At 49.7% G+C, this 18194-nt stretch overlaps 1 protein-coding gene across 1 annotated transcript; it reads left to right on the top strand.

Moving 5' to 3' along the window:
- Window positions 1-11158: 11158 nt before the first annotated feature.
- Arl2 (ADP-ribosylation factor-like 2) lies at window positions 11159-17914 on the top strand. The gene is made up of 6 exons (XM_013020845.1): window positions 11159-11299; window positions 11613-11744; window positions 15422-15532; window positions 15621-15783; window positions 16644-16724; window positions 17462-17914. Exons 2-6 carry the CDS (start codon window positions 11680-11682, stop codon window positions 17594-17596), a joined length of 555 nt encoding a protein of 184 aa, XP_012876299.1. The 5' UTR covers window positions 11159-11299; window positions 11613-11679; the 3' UTR covers window positions 17597-17914.
- Window positions 17915-18194: the final 280 nt, after the last annotated feature.

Raw genomic sequence — 18194 nt, 5'->3', positions numbered from 1 at the left:
AGTTGTGGAGCTTGAACTCTGGGCCTGGGCGCTGTCCCTCAGCTCTTCAGCTCAAGGCTAGCACTCTACCACTTAAGCCACAGCACCACTTCCGGCTTTTTCTGTTTATATGGTGCTGAGGAATCGAACTCAGGGCCTCATGCACGCAAGGCAAGCACTATACCACTGAGCCACCTTCCCAGCCCCCTCTGCTTGCTCTTTGACACTAACCCTGCTGGATGTGGAGGCACACACCTATGAACCCAGGTAATTGGGAGGCAGAGATCAGGAGGGTCATGTTCAAGGCCAGTCTAGGCAAGAGTTAGTGAGACACCCCCCCTCTCCAACAAGTTGAGTTTGGTGGCCACTTCTGCTAACTATACAGGAGGCCTGGGTAGCTATAGTATGGCTTATGATTGACTTGGGGCAAAAAAAAAAAAAAAAAAAAAATGAGAGGCCTTATCAGAAAAAAATCCCTAAATAAAAAAGGGCTGGAGGTATGGCTCAGGCTCAAATGGTAGCGTGCTCCCTAACAGCACAAGTCCCTGAATTCAAACCTTAGTACTGATCAACAAAGGGGGGGGAGGTCTAATTCCATCATGATCTCATGACCTCATCTAAACCTAATTACTTCTGATCCTTGCTCTTCCCACACCTCCTGGGGTCTCCAGCTGCCCAGGAGTGTAGATCCTCCCTACTTCCTCATCCCTCATGTTAGGCCAGACCTCCTTCAAGTCACCTGAGGGAAGCAGAAGGGGCCAAGTGGCTCTAGTGGGACAAAGTATGTGTGGGTCAGTAAACTCCTAGCCTCAACCAAAAAAAAAAAAAAAAGATGGGCAGGCTCTATCTCAGGTTTTGGAATTTATTCTTGGCCAAATCACTTAAAATAATCTTATGATTCCTTTGTTAAATGGAGATAATAACAAAAATTGTATATAAAATAATAAGTATAAAAAGGCTTAGAACACTGGTATGCAATAAGTCACATAGACATCTAAACTTTTTTCCTTTAATAGCATAGGTATTTTATTTTAATTAGCTTACCTTAAATATAGAGGGAAGGGTTTTTCTTTTTTCTTTTTTTTTTTTTCCTTTGGGTCCAGTCCTGGGACCTGAACTCTGGGCCTGGGCGCTGTCCCTCAGCTCTTCAGCTCAAGGCTAGCGCTCTACCACTTGAGCCACAGCGCCACTTCCAGCTGGGAAGGGTTTTTCATTGTTACGTTTCCATATATGTCTATAATATATACTAATCAACCTCACTCCTCCATTCAGGTCTACCTTCCCCCACTTCCCAAAAAAATTTCAACAGGTTTCGCTGTTCTATCTTCATATGTGTCAACAATCTATTTCATCCTCTTTTATCTTCCTTGTTAACCCAACTTCTTCCTGTTAGTACCTCCCCATACAGAATCTATTTCTCTTTCCCCTCCCTACCGTCACTCTATTGACCTGCTGAACTTTTTTTGGGGGGTGGGGAGGAATGCAGTCCTGGGGCTTGAACTCAGGGCGTGGGTGTTGTCCCTGAGCCTTTTTTTTTTTTTTTTGGTCAGTTGTCAGGGCCTGGGCGCTCTCCTTCAGCTCTTTAGCTCAAGGCTAACACTCTACCACTTGAGCCACAGTGCCACTTCTGGTTTTCTGGTGGTTAATTGGAGATAAGAGTCTCACAAGCTGGTGCCTTTGGCTCTCGCCTGTAATCCTAGCTACATAGGAGGCTGAGATCTGAAGATCACAGTTCAAAGCCAGCCCGGGCACAAAAGTCCATGAGACACTTATCTCCAATAAAAAAAAAACCAACACTCAGAGAACTGGAAGTAGTGCTGTGGCTCAAGTGGTAGAGTGCTAACCTTGAGCTGAAGAGCTGAGGAATAGTGCTCAGGCCCAGAGTCAAGCCCCATGACCAACCAAAAAAGAGAGAGACAGAGAGACAGAGAGAGACAGAGACAGAGAGAGACAGAGACAGAGAGAGTCTCATGGACTTTCCTACCCAGGCTGTCTTTGAACTGAGATCCTCAGATCTCAGCCTCCTGAGTAGCTAGGATTATAGGCGTGAGCCACCAGTGCCCAGCTTCCTTACCGTTTTTTCCCCCTCTATATGAAACTCTACCACTTGAGCCACAGTTCCACCTCTACCTTTTTCTTAATTTTTTAATTTATTTTTGTCAAGGTCATGTATAGAGGGGTTACAGTTACATAAGTAAGGTAATAAGTACATTTCTTCTCAAACTTACTACCTCTTCCCTCATTTTTCTCTTACTTTCCCTTCCCCCTCTTACTTTCCCTTCCCCCTACCCCCCCACTAGCTTTTTTGAGGTGTAGTTTATCAGAGATAAGGAGTCTCATGGACTTTCCTGCCTGGGATTGGCTTGGAACCAGGATCCTTAGATCTCAGATTACAGGTGTGAGCCACCAGCGCTCAGCTACATTTCTTTTATTCTGTCAATGAAAAGATTTTTGCTACGATGGCTGCTTCATTTTGTGAAAACTATACTCTTTTTTTTGTTGTTGTTGTTGGTCGTGGGGCCTGAACTCTGGGCCTGCGTGCTGTCCCTCAGCTCTTCAGCTCAAGGCTAGCGCTCTACCACTTGAGCAACAGCTCCACTTCCGGCTTTTTTTTTCTTTTTGCTTATGTGGTGCTGAGGAACTGAACCCAGGGCCTCAGGCATGCAAGGCAAGCGCTCTACCATTGAGCCACCTTCCCAGCCCATGACTGAGAGACTCTGGACCTTGAGGTTCCCTGCTTCAGCAGAAAGCAACTAGGTCAGTCTTGCTGTCCGTACCCCTAAAAGAATTCAGGGTCTGGAGCTCTCGAGGGGGAATGTTATGGTTGGCATCCAGGCAGGCATGAGCAGGAAATGCCCTGGGATACAAGCATCCGTTCTAAAACCTCCAGATGGCCCACATCTGGAACAATCATGGCTAACAGTTAAGGTAACCGCCCTACATATGGCATAGGCCAAGGCTAAACCAAGAAGGACAAAGAGGACTGAACAGGAAGGGCAGAAGTACCAAATGCACAAGCATAGGCCTTCCCAAACCTGGGCAAGCCTCAGCACAGTGGCCAAACTATTTGGGGAGGGCCACCTGAAAAGCTAAGGGAGAAGAAGAGGCCTTGACTTGAAGTCCCAGTACCAGCACAAAACAAACAAGGAAGGGGCTGGGAAGGTGGCTCAGTGGTAGAGCACTTGCCTTGCATGCTCAAGGCCCTGGGTTCGATTCCTCAGCACCACATAAGCAGAAAGAAAAGAGCCGGAAGTGGCGCTGTGGCTCAAAGTGGTAGAGCGCTAGCCTTGAGCTGAAGAGCTGAGGGACAGCACCCAGGCCCAGAGTTCAGGCCCCACGACCAGACCAAAAAAAAAATTAAAAAAAAAAACAAAAACAAGGAAGCCAGGCACCGTTGACACACCTGTAAACCTACCTACTCAGGAGGCTAAGACCTGAGATCGAGGTTCAAAGCCAGCCTGGGCAGGAAAGTCCGTGAGACTCTATCTCCAATTAAACACCAGGAAACCGGAAGTGGTGCTGTGGCTTAAGTGGCAGAGCGCTTACCTTGAGCTAAAAAGCTCAGGGACAGGACCCAGGCCCAGAGTTCAAGCCCCTCTCCCCCCCCCCATGGAAGGACTTGTCTATGTGTCTCTGACACCAGGCCAAGCATTCTTTCTACTTTGTCCCAGCTGAGTCAGGAAGGAAGGTCACGCTGGGGGGCGGGGGGGGGGGAGGGAGAGGAGGCAGGAAGGAGGGATGGAGGGGGGATTGGGGCTATGACTCCCCAGGGCCTATGGAGCGGAAGATACCTTTCACTTTCAGCCCAGGACATCATGAGCATGCGTCAGAGTAGAGTTGGCCTCTAAGGAACTGGGTGACTTCACCCAGGGTTCCATGATGTCAGCCCCACGGTTATTCCTCAGTGGTGAGAGGCGCAGGGCAGGGGAAGTGGGAGCTGGCTCGGATCCCAGCAGTCTGCTTTTCCCTGAAGCCTATGTTTCTGACTCTATGCTATCCCTTTAATATACATGTATTTCTGGGAAGTTAACTTGAACTGGGCTGGAAGACTAAATAATAAACAGCCGCTTTCAAGAGTCAGCTTGTACTCCTGGGCTTTACAGGATGTGGCAAAGATGATGTGTGCCTTCCATTTTCACAAGAAGTGTTAGCTGAGCAACTCTGGGCAAGGCCTCAGTTGCCTTGTCTGTAAAATAGCAGGCCCTTCACTTTGCCAGAGTGGCAAGATGACTAAAGCCACACATGGCAATGATCAATAATGAGCCCAGAAAGACTGATCCTCCTCCCTCTTGACTCAGTGCCCTTAAAAACAGATGGCCTTTACTGAGGCTATTGTGCAGGCTAGGCTAGCTCAAGGTAAAGAAGGGCCAGCCCAGAGCAGTCAAGCTCCCAAGCCCCAGACATGAGAGATTGCCTTTGGTAGACCTAGAACCAAGGCTGGGAATGTGGGTAGAGCGTTTGCCTTGCATTCATGAGGCCCTGGGTTCAATCCCTCAGCATCACATAAACGAAAAGGCTGGAAGTGGCACTGTGGTTTAAGCGGTAGAACGCTAGCTTTGAGCTGAAGAGCTCAGGGACAGCGCCCAGACCTAGAGTTCAAGCCCCACAACCGACCAAAAAAAAAGGAATGGACCCAAGGGACAGAGCTATTCTTGGCCAGGCAGGTAAGCAGGTGATCATGGCTAGAGAACTTCAGAGACTGTCTATACTCCTGGTTTTGCAACTGGGGAAACTGAGGCACAGTACAAGGAAGGTGTTGGCCAAGTGTAAGGAGACAGCAGAGCCTGGCAGACCTGGATTCTTCTCCCCTTGTTCGTCACTGATTCAGCGGTGCCTTGGGGGACTGGAGTGGAAATAATGGTGGCCATGAGGTTCCCACACGAGGACAAGGAGTGTTTGTACTTGCCAAAGGTCAGCAGAAGGACTGAGGGGTGCATTGTGGAGGATGGGGCCTCCCCGAGATGCCAGAGCAAAGCCCCTAAAGCTAAACATCCACAAGGCTGAGAGGGGCTTCAGAACTGTGTTCATGAGTGCCAGCTTTTGAAACCTTGAGTGAAAAAAATCTAAGAGACAAGGCCCAGGCCCTGAGTTCAGGCCCCAGTGGGGCAGGGGGAGGAGGGGGGGAGCAACAAACATAAAAGCTATGGGAGAAACAGTAGGAAAAGGGGGATTTAAGCAAAGTGAGTTGAATGGTTTCCTTCCCCACTTTCCTCCCTCTCTTCCTTTCTTCCTCCCTCCCTTCCTTTCTCCCTCCTTCCCTCCCTCCCTTCCTCCCTTCCTTCCTTTTTTTCACCCAGACTCTTACTATCTTGCCCAGGCTAGCCTCAAAATTTGTGATTCTCCTGCCTCCCCCTCATAAATAGCTGGGATTGTAAGTGTGTAACACCACACGTTTAAATATGGAGGTGATGCTGGGCCTCCCTGAGATATTTGCTTTCTTTTTTTGCCAGTCCTAGAGCTTGGACTCAGGGCCTGGGCTCTGTCCTTGAGCCTCTCTGTGCTCAAGGCTAGTGCTCTACCGCTTGAACCGCAGCGCCACTCCCAGCTTTTTCTGTGTATATGGTACTGAGGAATCCAAGCCAGGGCTTCATGCATGCTAGGTAAACACTTTACCACTAAGCCACATTCCCAGCCCAAGATATTTGCATACAAACTTTTTCTTTTTTTTAGCTATCTGAGAGAAGTAAGGTGGAGAGAGGTACTGGAGTGGGCAGAGGAGGGGTTATCCAGAAGGGGTTAGGACAGCAGGAAGTGCAGGAGATTTCCTGGGAGAAGCCACGATCTTTCTAGGCCTAGAAGCCCCTGGGCTGTTGGACAATATCTGACAGAAGATACAGGGGTTGCCTTAGGGGAAAGGAGGGAGGGAGCAAACACATTTCAAGGAGCTGCTGCAGCCAGATGGGCCAGCAGAGGCTATGGGAAATGCTGGGGACAGGGTCAGGGCCAAGAGGGAGCAGAAGCATTTGGCATGGGTCTTGAGCACTTTTTTTGTCAGTCCTGGGGCTTGAACTTAGAGCCTGGGCACAGTCCCTGAGCTGCTTTTGCTCAAGGCTAGCACTCTACTACTTGAGCCACAGTACCACTTCTGGCTTTTTCTGTGTATGTGGTACTGAGGATCCAAACCCAGGACTTCACGCATGCTAGGCGAGCACTCTACCATGAAGCCACATTCCCAGCCCAGTACCCAGTGAGGTGGACACAGGTGTGGCTGCTCCAAGCAATGAATATCATCTTTCCTGACTCCTTAGGTTTTGGGCGGGCCTGGGGGTGTCACTTGACCTCTGTGGCTGGAAGAGAGTGAGTGAGAGCTCCTTCTGTCATGGGGAAGTTGGACAGGCTGCCTTCTGTCACCCACGCCAGGTGACACACCTGGGCAAAGACCTATAGAGGTTTCAACACCAGACACCCTTGGAGGTGCCAGGCTGGGGTCTGTGGGTTGTCCATGCCCGCTGAGGGTGAGTGAGCAGCCCTGGGGCAGGGGACTGTCCTGGGGTACTGGAGCCCCCCTGGGCGTGAGGGAGTCCTACAGCAAGAAGTGGGGTTTATCTGCAGTTGCCGCTTCAACATTGGAGTTGCCTACTAGACTTTCCAGTTCTTTGCTCATCAGTAGGACAAAAGCTCCACTTGGGTATGCTGCCACCAAGTGCTGGCTGAGGCCCCTGTCCTGGGCACACAGTTCAAAGCACACAACTTGCATCATTGATGTGTGCACGGAGAATGAAATATGTATTCTCTTCCCATCAAAATTATTATTTTTAGGGGGGGGCTCTGGTTGTGGGGTCTGAACTCTGGGCCTGGGTGCTGTCCCTCAGCTCTTTAGCTCAAGGCTAGCACTCTACCACTTGAACCACAGCACCACTTCCGGCTTTTTTCTTTTTGCTTATGTGGTGCTGAGGAATCGAACCCAGGGCCTCAAGCATGCAAGGCGAGCACTCTACCACTGAGCCACCTTCCCAGCCCTTCCCATCAAAATTATAACTTTATTGTGGTGGTGCCAGGTCCTGGCAAGGGGCACTGTACCACTGGAATAGCTATGTCCAGCCCCTGTAACTTGTTTACTTAGTATTTATCTGCCAGTTCTGGGGTTTAAACACAGGGCCTTGTACTTGCCAAGTCTATTGCTTAGCTGGAACTCTACCACTTGAGCTATGCCTCCAGCCCCAATTTTTGTTGATTGTTTTGGAGATAAAGTCTCACAAACTTTTCTTCCTAGGGCTTACTTTGAACCTTGATCCTCTGGATGGAACCTTGAGTAGCTAGGATTATGGGCCTGAGCCACCAAGTACCCAGATTCTGTAACTTTCTTTTAAACAACCTGAGTACAATAATTTGAATTCAATAGAGGTGAAGTTGTAGCTTAGTGGTACAGTGCCAGCCTAGTGAGCAAAAGGAACTGAGTTCAAACCTCAGTATCACCAAAAGAACAAACAAAAGAATCAAATAGATAACTTATTTGGTAAGCTTAAAAATAAAATGTAGATAAGTAAAATGCTTGGGTAAATTGTTGCTGATATTTAGTGATTAGTAAGTATAACTTAAGAAATGTTCTTTTAGTTTAATTTTTTTGTTCCAAAATTAAAAGTTTTGTTATTATGATCTATTTATTTATTAGTCAGTTGTGGGTCTTGAACTCTGGGCCTGGGCATTGTCCCTCAGCTCTTCAGCTTAAGTCTAGCACTCTACCACTTAAGCCACAGTGCCATTTCCAGTTTTCCAGTGGTTTACTGGAGATAGAGTCTCATGGACTTTCTTGCTGGGGCTGGCTTTGAACCATGATTCTCAGATCTCAGTCTCCTGAGTAGCTAGGATTACAGGTGTGAACCACCGGCGCCCAGCTATTATTCCTTATTTTTATAAAGGGGTACATAAAACAGCTGATTGAAATGCTGTACCTTTTTTATTTATATCTTGAAAGGTCTCATTGTGTTGCCAGGTTGGTCCCTAACTGGTAGTCAAATGCCCCCTAGCCTTGCTGGAGATGTAGCTCAAGTGGTAAAACACGAGCTTAGCAACTTTGAAGCCCGAGTTCAAACCCTAGTACTAACACACACACACACACACACACACACACAAAAGAAAAAAAAACTACCACAGGCTGGGAATGTGGCTTAGTAGTAGAGTACTTGCCTAGCATGCATGAAGCCCTGGGTTCGATTCCACGTAAATAGAAAAAGCTGGAAATGTTTCTGTGGCTCAAGTGGTAGAGTGCTAGCCTTGAGCAAAAAGCAGCTCAGGAACAGTGCCCTGGCCCTTCATGAATTCAGCCCCAGGACTGGCACTGCCACCACCCTCCCCCCCCCCAAAAAAAAGAAGCTACTACAGATCTTTTTTTTTTCCTGCCTCACCCTCTCAAATATTGGACTATGCAGGTGCATGCCACTGCCCCCAGCAAAATTAAAATTATATTGCTAAGTTGTTTATATTGGGCAAATACCCCTTTTTATAAGGCATATGGAACTCAATTCTCAAGTTAAATCCGTTTAGCCTAAAGGAGTCTTCTTTTCAAAAGTAGGTTTCACAGCTGTCAGGATTTGGGTATTTTAATTTCATGATCTTTCTTGTGGGAAAAATTATATTTATATATATATCTACAGTTATATATAACTACAGCTTTCTATATATTCTTTTGAAGGTATTTCTCAGGAGTTTTATTTAAGCGCTATCTTCTCTATGAGGCACAAGGAAACACATTCTGAAATAGATCTCACCCTCCTCTTTAAAATCCCCTCTATGTGACATTGATCAAGATACATCCTTAAGCTGACTTGAATTCAAACTCTTCTGTACATGGAAGATAACAGTACATGCAAAATAAATAACTTTTTAAAAAGCCTCTTCACTCCTGATCTAGTTTCAGGCAATTACTCATAGTCACTTTCTGACTTCTTCCTTTTTAGACTGAAACCTACCATGGGAATCCCACATTTACTTATTTATGTATTTAGCCTGCATTTATTTAGCCTTTAGTTATATAATTAACCTTGATGTATTTATTTATATAGCCTCATATGTATTTATTCATTTATTTATTTTGTGCCAGTACTGGGGCTTGAACTCAGGGCCTCAAGATCTTGCTTAGCTTTTGCCACCCAAGCCTCACACTCTACTACTTGAGCTACACCTCCACTTCTACTAGTTAACTAAAGTTAAGAATCTCACATATGGGCTGGGAAGGTGGCTCAGTGGTAGAGTGCTTGCCTTGCATGCCTGAGACCCTGGGTTCGATTCCTCAGCACCACATAAGCAAAAAGAAAAAAAAGCCGGAAGTGGTGCTGTGGCTCAAGTGGTTGAGTGCTAGCCTTGAGCTGAAGAGCTGAGGGACAGAGCCCAGGCCCAGAGTTCAGGCCCCACGACCAGACCCCCCAAAAAAAAAGAATCTCACATACTTTTCTGTTCTGGCTGGCTTCATGCCTGTAATTGAATAGCTAGGAATAGCTAGGATTACAGGAGTGAACTACCTGCACCTGGCCTACGCCTAATATTTATACAGGTAATTCAAGGCTAGTGACAGGTAAAACAATCCAGAAGTACTTAAGGTAATAATTTCAAGTCCCCTCCACTCCAAGCTTGCTCCCCAGAATTAACATTTGAATTTCAGTGATTTTTAAACTTTGTGAGTGTCCCACATTGGGAAGTATATTCATCCATATTGATATTGAACCAAACGTTTCACCAAACACTACCTTTATAAAAGTAGCTATGTGGATGGGAAGGGAAAACAAAGGAGGAGGCTACAATGCTTGATAAGAAATGTACTCATTATCTTGCCCATGTAATTGTAACCCTTCTGTACAGTTTTTTCACAATAAAAAAATAAAAAATAAAAGTAGCTTTGCTTTGTTTTGTTAATCCAACTTTTATTAATACTATTAATTTGAACCCTATGAAACTGATATCTTTATAATCAGAATGGCCAAATTCAGGTAATTCATGTCATTCAACCTACTGGAGGAACATAAACTTCACAATCCACTTAAGGACTTTATTCCATTATTATTATTATTATTTTTTGTCGGTTGTGGGCCTGAACTCTGGGTCTGGGCACTGTCCCTCAACTCTTCAGCTCAAGGTTAGCACTCTACCACTTGAGCCACAGCGCCACTTCCGGCTTTTTTGCTTATGTGGTGCTGAAGACTCGAACCCAGGGCCTCATGCATGCAAGGCAAGCACTCTACCACTGAGCCACCTTCCCAGCCTCCATTATTTTATTTATTTATTTTTTTCCATTATTTTTTTTAAAAAACTTTTTTAGGGGGCATTCTTCCAGTTATTGTTCTTTTATGGGCCGGGCGCCGGTGGCTCACGCCTATAAACCTAGCTACTCAGGAAGCTAAGATCTGAAGATGGCAGTTAAAAGCCAGCTCAGGCAGGAAAGTCCGTGAAAATCTTTAATAAATCACTAGAAAACTGGTAGTGTCGCTCTGGCTCCAGCGGTAGAACGCTAGCCTTGACCTGAAGAGTGCAGGGACAGCGCCCAAGCCCCTCGACCAAAATTAAATAAATAAATAATAAAAAAAACTAAAATGGGACCAGGCATGCTGGCCCGTGCCTATAATCCCAACTACCCCAGAGGTGGAGGGAGATCATGCGGATGTGATTCCAGGGCAGCTGGGGCAAAAAGTTAGTGACACTTCTATCTCAACGAAAGCCAGATATGGTTGAGTATCAGTTATCCAACCTAGGCTGGAGGATCCAGGTCTGAGACCCTATCTGAAAAATAACCTAAAAGCAAAATGGGCTGGTACGTGTGGCCTAATTAGTACAGAGCCTACCCAGCAAATGTGAAGTCCTGAGCTGAAACCCTAGTACTCCAAAAGGAAAAAAGAAAAAGGAATAGAAATTTGCTTATTTACTTAATACAGACAACACGGACACAGACAGCTGGGGCTCGAACCCAGAGCGCCTAGCTAGCACTCTTCCACTCAAGCCACAGCTCCACTTCCGGGTTTTTCGGCGTCTCGTAGATTTTCCTCCCCAGACTGGCTTCGAACCACGACCCTGATCTCAGCCTCCCGGGTAGCTAGGATCGCAGGAGCCTGGCGGGTGGGTCAATTCTTGGCGTTCCCCCGCATTGCAGGATCCCAGTCCTCTAAAGGACATTGACTATCCTGTCATGGGAAAAGACACGGAGCACGCACGCGCGCACGCACGCGCACGCGCACGCACGCACCCTTGGAAACGGCCTCTAGGGGGCACGACCGCCCTGGACTGAGCCGGGGACCGGGGAGGCCCATCTGCGTCACTGCAGATTCAGGAGGATGCCGAGGCCCCCGCGGAGCGGGGCTGGGCCCCCCGTCTCCGGGCCTTCTACTGCTGCCAGGTGAGCAGCCGGCACCCTGTGCCCCCAGTTCTGTTTCCAGAGTTAAACCCTTTGTACTCCCCACCTAGCCAAGATAACGGTTCAGGAGCTTCAAGCTCCCGTTCCCGCCAAGTCCGACGGTCCCAGGCTGGAAGGAATGAGGATTTCGCCCTGGGAGGCAAAGGGTTAACGCCGGGGTGGGCGCAGCAGTCCCGGTCACCACTAGGGGGACCATGGCTGCGGCTCCAAAGGGAGGCTTCCGAGTCACGTGGAGGAAAGGGCGGGACCAAACACGGGGCCGACCAATAGACTGTGCTGTCCACGGGTGTGATAGCCAATAGGAACTGAGAGCGGAGTCCCGGGACTAGAAGAAACGGCAGCCGGGAGGGGGTTACGGGACCATGGGGCTGCTGACCATTCTGAAGAAGATGAAGCAGAAAGAGCGGGAGCTGCGACTGCTCATGCTGTATCCTTCCGGAAGCCGGAGCCGCGAGGGCAGGGGGGCGGGGAGGGCCTGCCGGGTGGGCGGTGCCAGGCGCCCCCTGCCGGGCGCGGGAGCGCGACCGCCGGGTCCGTACCAACTGCCCATTGTGCGTCACGCACGCGGCCCTACCAATCCTCCCGGCCGGGGCCGCCGCGGGCCGTACCACCTCGCGGGGACGGAGGGGGGACTCGCCTCCAAACGCCAAAGGTGTGGGCCCGGAGGCGCCCTGCGGGGCGGAGCGTCCCGGGTGCTGGGTGGAGTAGGGCCCGGAGGTGACTCCGACGTCGCCCTCTGTCGCTCCGGTCCGCGCGTGGGTTCTCGTCCTCCGGTGCTCTGACCTCCTCTCCCTGGGCGAGGGTGCCGGCCCCGACCCCGAGGTCGGCGTCCGGGCGGCGCGCGGGCCCCGGCTGGGGTCAGGGCGGCGGTGTGGACCCCTGGGTGTGGATCCAGCCTCGGGTCCTCTGCTGGGCAGTCGGTCGTGCCTGCGCCCCTAAGGGCTTGCAGGCCCCAGGACCCCCGGGGTGGTGCGTTAGCCGACGCCTGCGCCCCGTTGCCCTGCGGTGTACCAGGCTTGGTAGAAATCTGCAATCGACCCGGGCGCCGGTGGCTCACGCCTGTAATCCTCACTACTCAGGAGGCCGAGATCCGAGGATGGAGGTCGGAAGCCAGCTCAGGCAGACAAATCCAAGAGACTCTTACCTCCAATGAACTAGCCAAAAAAAAAGCCAGGTGTGGCTCAAGTGGTAGAGCACCAGCCTTGAACAAAAAAGCTAAGAGCATGAAGCCCTGCATTCAAGCCCCGGTACCAACACATTAAAATAATAATAGTGCCACACTAAATGACAGTTGGGTAAAGACATGAGGGGGGCAAAGATTGAAGCATACCTATCTGGAGGAAAACTATCCAAGGCAAAGAAAGGCAAATGCATTCCTGTCAGGCTCATGGGGACATCAAAGAAGGCAGTGTGGTTACAGAAGAGACTCAGTGACTGGAACCATCTCATAAGGATTTCTGGTTCTTGGCTTTTCCTTTAAGTGAGAAGTTTAGAGGAGAAGCCATGAGCTGAGACCAGGCCCAGGCCGGAAGGCAAGGTCATGGCAGACATGGTGATAGGCAGGCCAGCAGGAATAGCAACTAGATTGAGAATGAGATGAACTGAAACCAAGCCTGATGCCAGGGTTCTGGCCAGAACAGTCTGAAGCACAAGGAGCCGTGCCTTGGTGCCTCGTGCTTGTAATTCTAGCCACACAGAAGGCTGAGATCTGAAGATCCCTGTTCAGAGGCGGCCTAGGCAGACAAATGAGTGAAACTCATCTCCAGTTAACAAGCAAAAAAGCTGCAAGTGGAGATGTGGTTCAAGTGATAGAGCAAAAAAAGCCAAGTCAAGGTGATGTTCTTAGTTCAAGCACCAGTATGGGTGCGCATGCGTATATATGCACACACGCAATCCACTGTACTGAGATGGGGAGGAACAGGTTCCTGGGAAGATGATAGCCCTGACCTCTGTTTAGCCAGGTGAGGCATCTATGCTATCCTTAGAATGTCACATGTGCTGCTGGACCTGTGCAGCAGAGGTAGGGTGGTGTTTGATCACAGGTGCAGGAGCTCACCTAGAAAGTGGTGTGCACAGGTGTCCAAACAGGTGAAATGAGGATGCAGAGGAGCAGAAGATAAGCAGTGAGGGCCGCCAGGCCCCTGAAATGCAGCATAAAGTCTTTAGGGACCACTGTGGCAAGAACAGGCTCTGGAAGCCACTGGGGACACATTCTGATGATATGCAGTGTTTTCCCCTCTCCCAGCTGGGAGTAGGTTTAAGAAAGCAGGAACTGGGAGCCAACAACTCACACCTGTAATCCTAGCTACTCAGGAGGCTGAGATCCTCAAATTATGGTTTGAAAGCAAGCCCAGGTAGACCCATTCCTAAGACTATTAATCTCAGGTAGAGCTGTGGTTCAAGTGGAAGAGCATCAAGCCCAGCCTTGAACCAAAAAAGCTAATGGAGAGTGCCCTGCCCCTCAGCCCTGGTTTCAAGTCCTCATACTGGTGAGAAAGCGGTGGGGAAAGGGAAAGAGGAGAAAGTAAGAGCAGGAGCTCTAACCTGTAAGGCCCTGGGTTCCATCACAGCACTACTAAAAGGAAAGAAAAAGCAGGAAGATACAAAGTTTGGCCCAGGCGAGTGTAAAGAGTGTTTGAGGAAGTGTGCTGTAGAAGGCAAGTTGTACGTCACTGAATGGGAGAGAGGGAAGAGGAGCAATAGGAGTTTGTCACCTGTTCTTGATCCATGGAGAACACATAGATAATACTGGCATTAGAGAGACCAGGATTAGGGCAACTTTAGGCCTAAGATTGAGCCTCAGGAGCAGCACTTTTCTTGCCTCCATCTCTCAAGTTCCTAACCAGACGAGGTAAACAGGAAGAGGGCCTGAGCACAGGACCTGCCCTTCTTCTAATCTCCAGTCAGGCTGCAGGAGCTCAAGTGTTGGAAGGAGAAGAGGTAGTTCTCTTTTCTCTAGAGATTTGCTCTCTACAGAAAAGGATGTGAAACATTCCAGAAACACAAAGGTAGCTGCCATTCTCTGATGTTTGTTCTTCCCTTAGTCCTTCAACAGGCTGGCCTTGGGTGTTTCAGACACTCAAGAGACTTCACCCAGCATCCCTGGTGCCTGAGCCTAAAGCAGCTCCTCTGGGACTCCTCTCTGGGAACCATGCCCTGCACTGGTCACTCTCGCCAGGATCTGTAGTACATTATTGTTGTTATTTTGTCCTCCTGGAGTTTGAATTTGGGGTTTTGCAATGTCTAAGCAGGCCCTCTAACACTTGAGTCCCTCAGCTAGCCCTTTTTGCATTGATGATTTTGCATTGATGATAGGGTCTTGCTTTCTGCTCAGGCTAGCCTGGACTGTGATGCTACTATTTGTGCTTCTACCAAGTCACTGGGTATGCTCCATCTCACTTAGCCATTGGTTGAAATGGAATCTCTTAAACTTTTTCTTTTCTTCCCAGCTGGCCTTAAACCCTCCATTTCCCATGTCTGTCTCTCAAATAGGTAGGATTTCAGGCTTAAGCCACTCTACCAAGCCCTCAGGTTTGTAGTCTATCACAAGCTCCCATGAGAGGGTAAACTTCATAAGGATGAAGTCCTCTAATACCCTAAGAGGGCCTGGCTCTTAATAGGTGTTCAACTAATAGTTGCTGCATGAATTAAGTTGCTTTTGTTCATCAGAGATGATAGAAATGATTATTTTGCTATTTCCATGTTACCCAATTAGGGGTCAGGCATGTGCTCAGCTCAACATTTAAAAAAAATTTTTTTTTAATTTTGTGCCAGGACTGGGGTTTGGACTCAGGGACTTGAACGGAGAGCTTTTCACTCTTTGCTTGTTCACTCAAACCTGTTGCTATACCACTTGAGCTATAGCACCACTTTCAGCTTTTTGCTGGTTTACTGGGAATGACTCTCAAACCAGGCTGGCTTCAAACCATGACCCTCAGATCTCAGCCTCTTGAGTAGCTAGGATTATAGGTGTAAGCCACTAGTGTCTGACTTCAACTTAACTTTATATATATGATGGGAAATGATTAGCCCTTAAGGAAGGGGCGCTGTGTTGGCATTGCCACTGGCTTGGCACAGGGACTTTTCCTTAACCAAATGTCCCAGCGGCCTGGACAATGCTGGCAAAACCACCATCCTCAAGAAGTTCAACGGGGAAGATGTGGACACCATCTCCCCGACCCTGGGCTTCAACATCAAGACCCTGGAGCACCGAGGGTGAGCTGGGGCCCTGCCCTGCACTAGCCAGGTCGGGGCAGGCGGGGGCCGGAGGGGGCTGATTTTCTGCTGGCTCTTTCCTGCCCAGCTTCAAGCTGAACATCTGGGATGTGGGCGGCCAGAAGTCCCTGCGCTCGTACTGGCGAAACTACTTTGAGAGCACAGATGGCCTCATCTGGGTGGTGGACAGCGCCGACCGCCAGCGCATGCAGGACTGCCAGCGGGAGCTCCAGAGCCTTCTGGTAGAGGAGGTGCGCAGGCCTGCCAGTGGGGGCTGGGACCCGGCACATACTAGGTGTTCAGCTAAGACTTGCTGCATGAATGAAGTTGCTTCTGTGCCCACAGATGAGTCCCACAGGCATCTGTGCTCCAAGTAACGTAGGGTCAAGGTTAGTTTTTGTTGGTGGTGGTGGTCATGAGGCTTCGAACTCAGAGCCAAGGCTCTGCCCTGAGATCTTTTACTCAAGGCTAGTAGTGCTCTACCACTTTCAGCCACTTCTGGCTTTTTGGTGATTAACTGGAGATAAGACTCTCATGGGGGCTGGGAAGGTGGCTCAGTGGTAGAGTGCTTGCCTCACATGCATGAGGCCCTGAGTTCAATTCCTCAGCACCACATAAGCAAAAAGAAAAAAGCCGGAGGTGGTGCTGTGGCTCAAGTGGTAGAGCACTAGCCTTAAGCTGAAGAGCTGAGGAACAGCGCCCAGGCCTAGAGTTCAGGCCTCATGACCGGACCCCCCCCCCCCAAAAAAAAAAAGAGTTTCATGGACTGTCAAGGCTGGCTTCACACCTCGATCCTCAGATCTCAGCCTCCTGGATAGGTAGGATTACAGGTGTGAGCCACTCACACTCAGCTCAGACATCTTGTTCAGCATCTTCTCCCTGATTATAGATGAGGAAACTGAGACATGGAGGAGAGAGGTGCCGCTGGGTGGTGCTCAGCTGGACCGAAGTGGGATCAGACAGGCCAGTCACTCTTTTCACTCTGCTCTGCCACCCAGGCCTTGCCCTGATCATGCAGACTGATGTTTGACCCCAGATCCTCTAGGCCAGTAGAAAAAGGGTCAGGCTGGCCTCTGAGCGCTCACCCTCCTCTCCACTTTTTCTCTCCCAGCGCCTAGCCGGAGCAACCCTTCTCATCTTTGCCAATAAGCAGGACCTGCCAGGAGCACTGTCCTCTAATGCCATTCAGGAGGTGAGTCTTCGGAAGCAGGCTTGCCTAGAAAAAGGGGCATGAACCAAGATCTACTTGATAATTATTATAAAAACATTTATTAGTCCCCTGTGTGTGGCAGGACCTGTGCAGAGCACTGGACATTGGGTCATTAATGAGGTCTGTAATGGCGGCCTACAGCCTGGGGAAGCAGAGCTACAGACAGATTGATCCACAGGATACGGACCATCGGTCTGCAGGGAGTGCTTCCTGTCAGGCTAATTCTGCACAGACCCGAGTCCATTTCGTTCTCACAACCACTCTCATGTTCTAGATGGTGCAACACAATGAGAGAGAGTAGATGACTTACCCGGTACCACACAGCCAGGAGGTAGACAAGCCAGGATTTAAATCCAAGCCTGTCTAGCTCAAGCCTGCATTTTAACTGCTATTCTAGTTCTCAAGCGCCACAAAGAGAAAGAGCGGGGTTAGGATCCTAGTTCTGCCACTTACTAGCCATGTGATGCGGCCAGTAATTGGCTTCGCTGAGCTTTGGTTTCCTTCTTGGTAAAACTGCAAGCCCAGTCGTTAGCACCTGGGGCCTCCTAGGGAACGAATGAGATGACTTCAGTGGGGTCCCTGCCCCGTGAGACCCTCAGGAGTCTGTGTGGCTTTTACATCAAGGGCCACAGAGAGCCCCGGTGCCCCGCGGGCGATGCGCCTCACCCCGCAGGGCTAGGGCTGTGCACTCTGGCTCCACCTTTCCTCTCTGTCCCCAGGCCCTGGACCTTGCCTCCATCCGTACACACCACTGGCGCGTCCAGAGCTGCAGCGCCTTCTCTGGGGAGGACCTGCTGCCTGGCATCGACTGGCTCCTGGACGATATCTCCAGTCGCATCTTCACCGCCGACTGAGTCACCGTGGATGTCCCCGGCTCCAAGTCCAGACACCACCTTGGGGGTGGGGGGAGCTGAATAGGCCAGCTAGACTAACACTCCCCACCCAGTGACCTGCTGCTGCTACCCATGCCCACTGCCGCTCTCCCAGGCAGAGCACTGCCCAGGCTATCATCCCAGCTCCTGTCACTCCAGCCCGTGATGAAGGCTGCAGCTGTGGTGCCAAGAGGACAGGGCTGGGCCGGGAGGGGCTGCCTGCTGCTACAGAGGCCCTGGGCCACATACCTTGCTCAGTGGTAAGAATAAAGCACTCCTTCTCCAGCGTGAGCTGTTTGTGAGATACCATCTGTAACAGTCCAGGCAGGTTTCCCAGAGAGAAGTGACTTCAAGCTGAGAGGGGCCTCACACCTGTAATCCTGGCCACTTGGGAGTCTGAGACTGGGGGGGGGTTGCAGTTGGAGGCCAGCCTAGAAGAAAATTTCACAAGACCTTTCCACAGGGCCCAGTGACATACCTCTGACATGTGCTAAGGTGAACATATAGGGGTCATGCCCATGCAAGAAACTAGACCCTATCAAAAATAACCAGCAAAAACTAAGGCTGAGGCATAACTCAG

The sequence above is a fragment of the Dipodomys ordii genome, unplaced genomic scaffold (assembly GCF_000151885.1).
Source record: "Dipodomys ordii isolate 6190 unplaced genomic scaffold, Dord_2.0 Scaffold54, whole genome shotgun sequence".
NCBI lineage: Eukaryota > Metazoa > Chordata > Mammalia > Rodentia > Heteromyidae > Dipodomys > Dipodomys ordii.
Note: the sequence above shows the minus strand (reverse complement) of the source record. Positions and strands in the feature narration are given on the sequence as shown.